The sequence below is a fragment of the Melitaea cinxia genome, chromosome 9 (assembly GCF_905220565.1).
Source record: "Melitaea cinxia chromosome 9, ilMelCinx1.1, whole genome shotgun sequence".
Lineage (NCBI taxonomy): Eukaryota > Metazoa > Arthropoda > Insecta > Lepidoptera > Nymphalidae > Melitaea > Melitaea cinxia.
The window spans coordinates 13498125-13511031 of NC_059402.1; the positions used below are offsets into that span (position 1 = coordinate 13498125).

General features: G+C 34.2%; 1 protein-coding gene across 1 annotated transcript; it reads left to right on the forward strand.

Moving 5' to 3' along the window:
- Positions 1–11115: 11115 nt before the first annotated feature.
- On the forward strand, positions 11116–11757 carry LOC123656159. The gene has a single exon (XM_045591866.1). The coding sequence runs from the start codon at positions 11116–11118 to the stop codon at positions 11755–11757; it is 642 nt and encodes a 213-aa protein (XP_045447822.1).
- Positions 11758–12907: the final 1150 nt, after the last annotated feature.

The following is a 12907-nucleotide window of genomic DNA, read 5'->3' on the forward strand; positions in this document are numbered from 1 at the left end:
CTAACTTAGATTATTTAGAAGAAAACTTGTTTCTATAAATAATTTGCATTTGTGGCAGAACCGTTGTGACAATCTTCGTAACATTTATAACGACGATAGTTTAGACCTGTGATGGTTAGATTGTAACCTAATAGTCTAGACTGTTGTATAACACATGGTTATCTGTTACTATATTAAGCAACTTAATGCTTGTGTTGTGTAACGGCCGACTGTTATAGCTAAATTTTTTCTTGATAAATATACATAGAAATAATACATATATAAATATATATACACATATTACACCCAGGCTCAGGCGGGAATCGAACCCGCAACTCGCGGAATAGAAAGCAGGACCACTACAAACTGCGCCAACAGGCTAATTAATATTGAGAAAATGTCTTAAAAAAACCCCTGAATATTGTTAGGATTATTCTGAGACTAACGCCAATCCACTGCAGAATTACGTAGCGGATTAAGTTTTGATTTATCCTTGTAATATTTTGGACATCATCGTTTCATAATCCACACCTCAATTTTTCTTAAATTATTAGCTTACCATTACTGCTGAACAAAATAGATGGATTGAGTAAGTTATCCTTAAACTTTAAAAAGCGCGCCAGATGAAAATATCTAACACACTAACCACCCACTAAGTACCTAATAGTAAATCAATCGATAAATATAAATATAAATAATAATCATGATATACCTTTTTAAAATCCTGTGCCCTTCAATTTGATACCCATATTGTAGTATTCGAGAAAAAAAATTTTTTTTCATTAACTACAATGGCTTCGCGCAGCCGCCATGTTTGATTTTTTTTAATGTCACCTATCTAAGAACACTTGGGCAGCTAAGACGAACCTAACGATACCTCAATTATGTAAATCCGTTCAGTGGTTCGGGAAATATGAGGTAGTAAAGAATATTACATACAAACATACATACATATATACATACAAGATACGCGCGAAAAACATAACCCTTCCTTGGCAGTCGGGTAAAAAACGCTTTATTCTCAAAATTCCTGAAAAGGTGGCATGTTAATACTGTATCGGGAGTCCGGAAATACACACAACCGAAACACAAACACCCAGGCCACGACAAACATTTACATGGCCTATACAAATATTTGTCATGTGCGAAGATCGAAACTGCGACCATTAGCACATTGGCCAGGATCACCAATAAATAAATTTCTGTATAAAACAGACTAAAAAAAATTAATTCCAAAACTTTTACGTTTTTTGATTGATTTGATTGCTACGTCGCCGAAGTATAGGAAACAAAATGACAGTCGCAGTAAATTCCGTACACTTAAAAGTGTTGATAGCGACCGTAACTTTAAAAAATTATAAAAAAATGCTAAGAAAAGTACGAAGACAAATAACACAACCTATATATATATATATATATAGACATACAGAATAGTACTATTAACTAATACTTAAATGTATTCTTAAATGAATAATAAAACACATTTCACGTACCAATAATGCGCAATGCCTTGTAATTTAAGCACCTATTCATACAGCATTATTCATAATGGGAAGCAGAGCAATGCTAATCACGTCCGCTGGATGTTCAGCCTTGATTGTAGATGATGAACAAGCAAGGTTCTTTTTTTGTATTAGTCGTTACGTAGTAGATTAGATTATTATTTTAGTAAAACAATATTTTTAATTTGACATTATAATGAAACAACTTTTTCGGATTTTATCGCGGTTTTTTATTTTTTTTAGATTTCCGATCGTTTTCCCCGATTTTCCCGACGTTTCGGATACTTTACAGCAACCACAGTCACCAAGCACCATGAGAAAGTTGTTTAAAAAACAATATTTTTTATGTTTTGTTACTTTACAAGTATTCGTTTATTATTATTATAAACTAATATTGCAAAATTTTATTAAATAATAATAATACACAGATACAATCAAAATATCGTAATTAGTAACTTACTAATTGTTCAAAAATCAATAAAATATTTTACGGAAAAAGTGTGAAAACTTCGAAAAATGACTAAAAATATATAATATACCCGTTTCGAGCTGATGACCGTTAGTGTTAGACTGTTATGAAAAAAAAAATAGTCATAAAAATTACTTACTATAAACTGCGCTACTATTAAACTTCTAAAGCACAGCTTTCACTTAACTAGGTGCTTAGCTATTATACTAAATAAATATGCTGTTATTATTTTGTAGAACTGCGAAGCAAAGTTTGCTACTTAAACGCGTGTGTAGAGACGATAAAACTGTAGTTCGTAAAAAATAAAATACGGCTAAAGAAACTCACACACAATGTAACTGAACTTTTGTTAAAACTTTACAGTTAAAATTAAAATATGATACATAAATATTCAACCCACCCACGCCTCTGGCACAGTTATTGTTGTACTTAAAATAATGGCTCAAATTACTTATGATAGAGATAAATTTAGTGTCGATATTAAAGACTTTTTTGTAATATAGTTTACAAGAGATATCTAAGAACAGAGATGTTCCCATGGATATAAGAAGTGGGCCCAAGACAACGGATCGTAGAACGTAGATTATATACGGCCAAACGCAACTAAATTATTTCATAGTTTAATATTTTTATCTGCTGGGTGATAGAGGGCGGAACATAGCCGAACATATAACACATTTCTTAGGAAATTTCTGTCACATCTTCAAGAGCATTGGCAAACGCAGAAACACAGCTAAACAATATATTACAGTATACAATACAATATAGTATATTATGGATTCTTGCAATATAGAAGATTTAGCTCCAGTCTATTACAATATAGGATTGCCTCTATAATGGTTTTTCTCGTTGCGCTGTTTGCACAAGTAAATTAAGCAATCAAGCGTCCAGACCTTACTGTAGGTACTCGTTTGAAAAACTTTTAAAACTATAAAGTTTTAAAAGTTTTTCAAACGAGTATATAGAGTACGAGCGCATATTTTTTAAGTAACTAGCAGTGCCCGCGACTTCGTCCGCGTGGAATTTAACAAAAAAGTTTTTGTTCAGTTCGCAGAGTTATAAAATAACTAATTTTTAAAAATAAAGTAGCCTAAGTTACTCCTTATTACATCAGCTATCTACCAGTATAAGAATCATGTAACTCGGTTCAGCCGTTTCAGAGATTAGCTGGAACAAACAGACAAACAAATTTTTTTAATAAAATGTTATTTTGGTTTATATACCGTGTATACATATGTATTTAATAAAAAGCGGTTATTTTAATATTACAAACAGATACTCCAATTTTATTTATTTTTATAGATAAATAGTAATAAAAGTAACGTTATTTTTTTTATTTAGTTTATTTTAAAAAAAACTTGTATACTGCTTATTTCTTATTTTATCACTCATGCGCTAGTACCTATGCCTAAAATTTGTCATAAATAATAGACAAATAAATATTAACTTTAAAAGTAAATATACAAAAAAGGAGACCCGTGCCCAGCAGTGGGATATTACAGGCTAAATGCGAATGCGAAGCGAAGTATTATAAAATATACTTGAAACACTGATTACTATAGACGCCATAACTGAATACTCGTACCTTTTTTACTTGATCTATGACATACATATAATTCACAAGAGTAGCTCAGTAGAGTAATCAGAACTTTTTAAAGGGTTGACTGATTTCGATGATTCTTTTTAATCCAAAAGTGGTGCATGTCATGTGGTCCTATTTAAATTTAATTACGATCTGAGAAGCACCTTTTGTGTTATCTGTAATTTGACTATTTTTGTATTATTATTATACTGGTCGATATAATTGAACTCGGTTTTTTTTTCATTTGCTAGCAAAAACATTTATATAACCACTATTGTCGTAAACATACGTGCGGCCCGCCGAATGGTAAGCAGTTTTTTTTTTATTCAGATTTTTTAATCATTTATATTGTTCCCTATGGATGCCACTAATGCCAGAAAGATGTTTCAGGTGGATTCATTTTAAGTTCAGTTATTTAAAATAATTTCAAGTGACTTCAATTATATTAATATTTAGATGCGCTTGTGATCAACTGTAAATTTTTCATTACAAAAGTCTAAAACATTTTATAATTGTCTGATTCAGGGATATTTTAAACCTTTTGGAAAAAAATATCGCTGCATGAACATACTTCCCACTCATCTGCCATGATCTATGAAGATTTTCTGAATTTTGACGTAATGTATCTTTCACAAAAATGTTTGATGTGGCATATCATCCCGTTGTAACGTATGAAGGGACACATTAGTCCAACAAATGAACCCTTGATACTCTTAGAATTAATGGCACTTGTGTGGGTTCAAGAATACAAATGGGCATTATTTAGAGCTTATTTATTACGTCTTCAAAGAATAAGTGGACTAATTACGTGAAGTAGGTGGTTTGTGGTCTTGACCGTTACTTTATTTGTGTGTATTTAATGTAGTAAGAATTATTAATCAACTAAAAGATGCAAGGATGAGTTTAACAAAAATGATGTTCAACTTAATTCTTTGTTGTATGGCTTTAGTCATATCTATTAATTTATTTCACCACTGTCATATTGGATGGAAAAGAAACAGTAGAGATTTTTCAACGTGATAAATTGTTTTCGAAACAAAAGAGGTTTGTTTCTTATTTGACTTTAATAAACGCTGTCAAATCTATGCCTATGTTCAAATGAATGCATTCTAAGCGATGCGTTTTCTTCTTTTTTTTATTATGTTATAGGCTTACTTTTGACCTCAGTCTAGCCCTAGAGCACAGACGAGGTCGAAGATGGAGCGAGTTCGCCCAGAAGAAGCCTGTTCACTCGCGCTTTAAACATGTTCGGGTTGTATGAACTCGGAAATACAGACGCCGGTAGGGAATTCCATTCCTTGGCTGTGCGCATTAAAAAAGATGGTTTGAAGCGCTTTGTACGTATGAAAGGTATATCAATTAGGTAGGGATGAAAGCCTGCGGTACGTCTGAAAGTCCGATGGAAGAAAGGAGATGGGGGTATGAGCTCGTGCAGCTCCAGGGCACACTCCCCAAAGTACAACCTGTAAAAGACCGTTAGACTGGCAACCTTTCTTCGGTGAGCCAGAGTGTGAAGAGATTTCACCAAACTGGCATTACCGATTAGCCGCTTAGCTCTGCGTTCCACTGAGTCCACTGTGGCGAGTTGATATTTAGCTGAGCCATCCCACAAGTGACTGCAGTATTCCATGCACGATCGGACCTGAGCTTTGTACAGCGTAAGAAGCTGTTCAGGCGTGAAATATCGCTTAACCTTATTTAAGATGCCAAGCTTTCTGGCCGCAGCTTGCGCTTTGGACTCAATGTAATTGCCAAAGTTGAGGTTAGAATTCAACTCTATGCCAAGGAGGTCGAGGGTATCGGACACAGGGTCAGGTGTACCACGGAAAGTAGGAGTCAAGTTGAAAGGACTCCGTTTGGCGGAGAACAAACAAGCCTGAGTTTTGGCGGCGTTAAACATGACTAGGTTGCAATCACCCCATTGGGATACTTGCCCCAGTATTGAATTTGTTCGTTCTACCATGGCCTCTCTCTGAGAACGTATTACGTCCCTGCTGTCTCTTGCGCTGGACAAATATCTCTCAACAATCGTACTGTCATCTGCGTATCCAACAATGCCTGGTCGTAGCATGTCAAAAAATTTAGAGACCATTCGAAAGTATAATATCAATAAAAAGCTGAACAAATAAAACTTTGTAAAAATTAAGATTTGACAACAGATTCAACTAAAATATCAATGAGAAATTTTTGCACTAATATAATATTGAAATAGAGGTGAGGTTGCTTTCATAAATCGATCAGATTTTAACTTTTAACAATATATTTATAAATATTATTTTACTCATCAATTCGCCGCAAAAAAGTCTTAACCTCAACACAGATTAACAACTTTTAAAAGTTTTCGATAACAATCCCAACTACTTGGTTTACACAATTTTAAAACTACCACCCACTAAAACTCTTAACAACTTGAACGTGACCACTGCTCCGACGCGTTGTCATAAAATGTTTCAATGTAATTTTTTATTCTTAGTTATAAGTTACAAGCGCTATTAATATATGGCCTAATTTAGGTGAGAAAAACCACTTTCCTTTTTTTCTAAATTGTTTGTTGCGGACCAAAAATATCCAAAGGTCCAAAACCTATCCAGCCTTTCTTGAGTGATATTCTCACCAAGAGCGCAGCACTTAATTTTGTTTCATATATCACATACTTGATAAACGATGTACTTATGGACTTAAGATTCAATCACATTTCTTTTTACGATTGCATAAAAAGTAGTACTTAAGGGATTTTATTGTGATTGTGATGAGAGTAAGCTTTAAGCGTAAACTGGCATTAACTTAGATTCAATCAACGTCATCTTAAAGTATCTTACTTTAAACGGACAAAAAATATTGGAATACTCTCTCTTCAGGCAGCAGATAAAATTTGACTTTTTTAAGTAGCACGGAAGTTATGTAAAAATACAAAAAAATATAACCCTGCCGTTTGGTATCAAATTGTATATATAAAATTAGTTAACCAAGTCCTGAATCCAATCAACTTATTCGTAAACCAACATGGTATGGTTGTGGAATTGGTGGTATGAATCCAAATAAATTGCTTAAACTCTCAAAGCGTGTGTGTATGATACACCAATTTATACAAATATGACAAAGATTGTAATTAACTCTCAACCTCATCTCTTCTGTGGCGTAGTGATATCCTTCATTGTTATATTTCAACAACCTTGAATGAACTAAATTTACAGACATTTCTAGATTTCCCAGGGGTCTGGGGTCGTAGCCGTGAATTGGAGACAATGTAAGATACGAATATTTCGTTTTACTAACAAAACTACTCGTACAGAATGAAGTCTACAGCCATCAGTTCAATTTTTTTACGCGTATGTAATAAGACAATTGTTTTTTACGTGTACTGTGGTCCTTTAAACATGTCAACTCTTAATTGTCTGTGCTTTTTTTCAGTCAGTCAGTCTTCACACATTATTTTCTTACTACGGGTAATGATTAGATATATGACAACGGGTCAATAACTACAACGAATAAAGCTAGGTCATGTCCCGACACCGACGATGCAGTTTATCTGTTGCGATTTCTTTTTCCTAGATCTTTTTTCTTCTAATTTTATTAGCAGCAGAATGCCGTAATCTGGGAATATAAATGGGAAAAAGTTGTCTGAAAAATTAATTCCCAAATATAATGTTACTGACGTGACGAGGTGGTATAAATATTACGTGACAAATTTTATGGTTGGCCCGCAAGTATGAACTGACTTCACTCACAATTACGCTCGAATAAAAAACCTACATAGCAAGGATAAAAAATATAGAAAAAAAAAACAAATTTTTCGAGTCAGTATCTTTCCTCGTGTTTATTATTTATAAAATTTTTACTATGAATTATAGAAAATGTTTCTATTTTTACTAAATATCACTCCTAAATTAATTAAAATGTATCCTCAATGTAAAGATAAGATACCTTTTTAAAAAGCATGACATTCTCTACAAATGATATTCAAAACATTTTTTTTAATTACATTATTAATTTTTTTTTTAAACAAAAAACAAACGAAGAGAACTTAAATTTTTCTTACTTGAAGATTGCACCCGAGATTCAACTATATTACTATAACATTTACAAACTCTCACTTCACAGACGTTTTCATATTTCCCAAGGGACGACGCATAACCATGAATTGGTGACAATATTCTATTCCAAAAACGTTTGTTTTCCTGATATCCTTATGAAAATTCTTACCTATGTTTTCGCATTCACTTCGTCTGCTTAGCTTTTTAAATGATTAATTTTTTAATACAAAATAATGGTTGCTTTTTAATTACACAAAAAGCGAAGCTGTGTAAGGCAGTGTTCGACAGAGCGCTTTCAAACAACGATACTGTCAAACACAAATATACACTACTCGACACTCGAAAAATAACGAGTGTGCTTTAGACCACACGACTGAATTAAAACTTTTCTAGCAATAGACCTGCACTGTGTCTTAGATATACGAAACGTAACTGGCTATGAGAGAAGGAGAGAAGAAAATGTTTGCTCGCACCTCTTTCTCTTGCTCCGTTCATCTCGCCCGATCACACTTTTTGTAACGCTCTGGTTACATTTACCAGCTTACTCCCCAAGTCAAGCGCAAGTTATAGAACTTTTATTTTAAAAGTCGTATTAGCCAATGTTTTACCAAATACTTAAAAATTTCGTTACAGTAATTGAAATACTTCTTCGATAAAACGTCTACTGTGTAGTAAATATATTCGGTTCAGCAAGTTAATGTTTATATTTGATTAATTTAATAATACTTACTTTAAATTATGGTTGGTTGAAGTAATTATGTATTATTAATCAAAATTAGTATTGTTATAAAATAATTATTTATTTCTCTGCAAATTGTAAAAGTAGGTACTAAAACTTATTGAAAAGTTATGTTTATAAATTAAATAAATATTAATTTATTAAAACCGATAAAAAATCCCTCTAGTGTTGTTTTCAGGCACTTACTGTTTCATATTTTAACGCTCAGTATTTTGCGCAGTGTAACGCAGAGGCCCTCTGTATTAGTAAATGGATAGGGGGTAACCATTCATTACGTGAGCTATTCTTCGGTCAGTTTAAGCCCCCCCACCCTCCCTAGGTAAGATTTATGTGATGTATTATTGTCGACAGTTTAAAATTACATAAATAATTTTAAAAAAATAATAATATTAATATTTTAGTTTTACAAACGTCATAATATACAGTCGTGTGACTGATATTACGTCACTTCCGTTATATATTTTTCTTACGGTTTTAGTCTCACATTTTTCTCAGTTCGGTCGCCCAGCCAAATGTCAAGCCTGCCGTAAGGAACTTCGTTCCAATAAAATTCAAAGCAAATATTAAACGATTTTAATAGCCATAAGTAGCCATAGTACTGTGTGGCTACGGTACTAAAGAATATAGCCACCCCCTCTCTTCCCGTAGGTGTCGTAAGAGGCGACTAAGGGATAACACAGTTCCACTACCACCTTGGAACTTAAAAAGTCGACCGGTGGCGGGATAACCATCCAACTGCTGGCTTTGAAATACACAGGCCGAAGACGGGCAGCAGCGTCTTCGGTGCAACAAAGCCAGCCCTGCGGTCGCCAACCCGCCTGCCCAGCGTGGTGACTATGGGCACAGCACATGAGTTCACGTTATTTTTGGCGTAAACTTGTGGAGGCCTATGTCCAGCAGTGGACTGTATAGGCTGTAATGATGAATAGCCATAAGACCATATATATATTTTTTTTAATTTCTGTAACATTTTATATTTTTTGAAATTGCCTACTTAAGGTTTTCGATTATTACCCCTCGGTTTAATGAGATTTGTTGAGATTTCATTGGATCCCTCCCCCCCCTATTCTGAGCTCACGTAATTAATGGATGTCCCCAAAGCAACCAATAACTAGTAAAAATTGACATTTTATGATACTAGACAACGCACAAGATTTTAATAACTGTATCGTGATTAATGCAAAAATAATTTACAATTCGAAAACTATTACATTTAATTAGTCAACAAGCTTAAATAAAAAAAGATAATTTTTTGTACTAACCTGCCAGGAAAGTGCCTGTATTGCCGTTAACTCTATTTGAAGATGACGGTATCCAAAGGATATCCAAAGGATAAAATTATATGATATATTTTGCAAAATTCTTTTGTTGTAGTTTTAGAATTGAGACGAAACAGGTTCTTATACCCTTTTCAACCTCTTGCTGTTAGTCTATTAGTAACTTATGTGCAGCATAAACTTTAGGTACCTGCAATCAGTGAGACAGGTCTTAAGTCGCTAAAACAAATCTTTGATATTCTTGAAATAAATAAATCCTTATTGTAATTATTGCGTTCAACCACGGAGTAGTTCGTATTTCTGTGGTCTGTGCGTTCAACGAAGATCACTTTAATTTGATATTAACGAAACGGCATGCAAAGAAATATAGGTACCTACTTGGCTAATGCTTACAGTATAAAAGTAGTTCTAAACACTTTTAGACCTGTTTCAGCAGTTGTGGATAACGTCATTTGACGGATGACGATATCCGACAGTTAAAAGTTTTTGATTCATCATTCTTTTTCACAACGTTGGCGGGATTGTCGAAGTGCTATAGCGTCCCCGCGATACCGCCATAAGCACGAACGCCCCAGGGTTTTTATTCGGTGCGTGGGCTATGTCTGACACATAGCCCACGGTTCCCCCGGGCCGTGGTCTATCCATAAGGGATTTCCCCCGAGTCCAAAAAAGCCATATAAACATGTATGTATATCTACAATATTATGATATATATGTATTTGTTAGGACCTATAGGATTATAATTCTACTGGTATTAATTTGATTAAGTTTGATCTAATATATCAAGATGAAATTACTCCAAGTCGAACAACCGACCTACAACTAGTATGGTAATTTGTCGGGCAATTAATTGCAAGTCGAGCTACTGGTCCAACAACTAGTCTACAGACTAGTCAGGCAAACTGATGAGTAACCACTCGGGGAACTAATCGAACACTTATCGTTAGTCGAACGAATGCATAACTAAACCAAATATAGATAAATTACTTGCATAAGCAGCTTCTCGACTCGACGATAACACAGTTGTTTGACCAGCTGTTCAACTACTAACTCAAATATTTATTATTAGTTGATCAATTGATGGAGTTGTTGCTAAATTACTTGTTAAAATAAATTTATTGACTAATAAGTTACTGATTATCCATTCCCCCATTTATGACTACTCGATTACTCACTTAATTAGTACCTTGACTACTAGCTGCTATTGGCTTTGCTATTGATTTATTTTACGTAGTCTTATTTAGATAGTAGGTTGTTGTTTTTTTTTTTAATTAAAATATGTAGTTAAACTTAATTTATAAAGCTGCACGATAATCAGTTCGGTTTTCGCCCTCAGCTGTCTACAGAGAATACTACACAAATCGAAAGACACCTGTGTATGCGTGCTTCCTCGATTTATCTAAAGCTTTTGATCTGGTGGTATATGATTTACTTTGGAAGAAACTCGAGCGAGTTGGGTTTCCGAAGGGAATTATAAATATATTTCGATATTGGTACGCGAACCAGACCAATAGCGTTCGATGGGCGGGTGCAATGTTCGATCCATATCGGCTCGGATGTGAAGTCAGGCAGGGGAGGTTAACATCTCCAACTATTTTTAACCTCTACATGGATGATCTGATCGTCGCGCTCAGCAGACAGCATATCGGTTGTCATGTTGATAGAGTATGCGTAAATAATATAAGTTATGCGGACGACATGCTGAGTGCGTCAATCAGTGGAATAAGACAGCTGGTACAGACATGTGAGGATTACGCTTGTTATCATGGCTTAAAATATAATGTTTTAAAAAGCCAATGCATGGTCTTTGAGGCTATCGGAACAAAATGCCCCCAGAATATCCCACCCGTACTCCTCTCTGGTGTACTCTTAAAAATGATGGAGCAATTCAAGTATTCAGGGCATATAGTTACCACTTGTCTCAGGGATGATGCAGATATTGAGAGGGAGCGGAGGGCACTGTCCGTTAGAGCGAACTTGTTGGCTCGAAGGTTTGCTCGTTGCTCAGCGCAAGTAAAGATAACACTTTTAGAGCATACTACACCTCGTTTTATACGTGTAGCTTTTGGGCCGACTATACAAAGAAAAGATACAGTGACCTCCCTGTCCTCTACAATAATACATTTAGGATATTGTTGGGGCTGCCCCGATGCTGCAGCGCCTCAGGCATGTTGACAGACGCAAGAACCGACTGCTTCCATACCACCATGTGTTCCAAACCACCATGAGTTCCATACCACCATGTGTTCCATACCACCATGTGTTCCATACCACCATGTGTTCCATACCACCATGTGTTCCATACCACCATGTGTTCCATACCACCATGTGTTCCATACCGCAAGCGATGCGCATCTTTTGTTCGTAAAGTAAGGAGCAGCCAAAACAGTGTGCTGAAGATGATCGCGGAACGTTTTGACTGCTTCTACCTCCGGCATTGCTGCGATAGACACCTTGCGATACAAATGCTGGAGCGAAAGCTTTAAATATCCATTATTATTTTTATTCATATTCGACATTGTGTTATTGTAATTAGTGGTTTTAGTTTTAATATAATAAAATTATTGTTAAAATCATTTATTTGTATTTGATATTATTTATTATTAATGTGATTTTATTATTGTTGTTGGTTTATAGTTGTATTTGCGTTAGAAGAATTGTTTAAGAAGAATTGTTTTATGGGTCAATTTTTACCTGAAATAAAGATAATTATATTATTATTATTTATAAAAAAAACTTAAACGAAACTACGTCTTTATATAAATTTTTGTTTGCAATATTGTCAATTATTGTATAATTTTATTTAAATGCAATTTAATAATTAATTGCAAATATAAAACTCCATAAGCACATATATATTTCGGGTATGGAATAACACACTCAACATACTATAGTATGTATATTTTCATTTAATATAAAAATTATAGATATCCTATGTATTTACAGGTAAGTAAATGGCAAACAACGTGAAAGATTCAACAGAATTAAAAGTTATATCACAGTTTACGAAAATCCATTCAAGTTCGTATTCTGTGTTACATTTTTGTATGAATAAAATCTATACAAGTTAATACTGTGAAGCGAAACATGAAGACTGGACAATTTACGGAAGCACTCGATAACTTTGTCTACACTAGCCACCGTGATACTTTTTTTTCTATTTTACTCTTTGGTAGTTGTTAATTCTGACAAATAATTCACACTTTTTATTTTAATTTAATTTCTGAAAAAAAAAAAAATTGAGTGGGGTGGACTAGTCATCAACAAGTTATAGTAATTCAGACTTGAAAGTTGAATTGATTCCTATCACAGACTAGACAAATAA

Bases quoted from the DNA above. Each gene is read 5' to 3' on its own strand.
- LOC123656159 (XM_045591866.1), top strand. From the start codon at position 11,116: ATGTTCGATCCATATCGGCTCGGATGTGAAGTCAGGCAGGGGAGGTTA.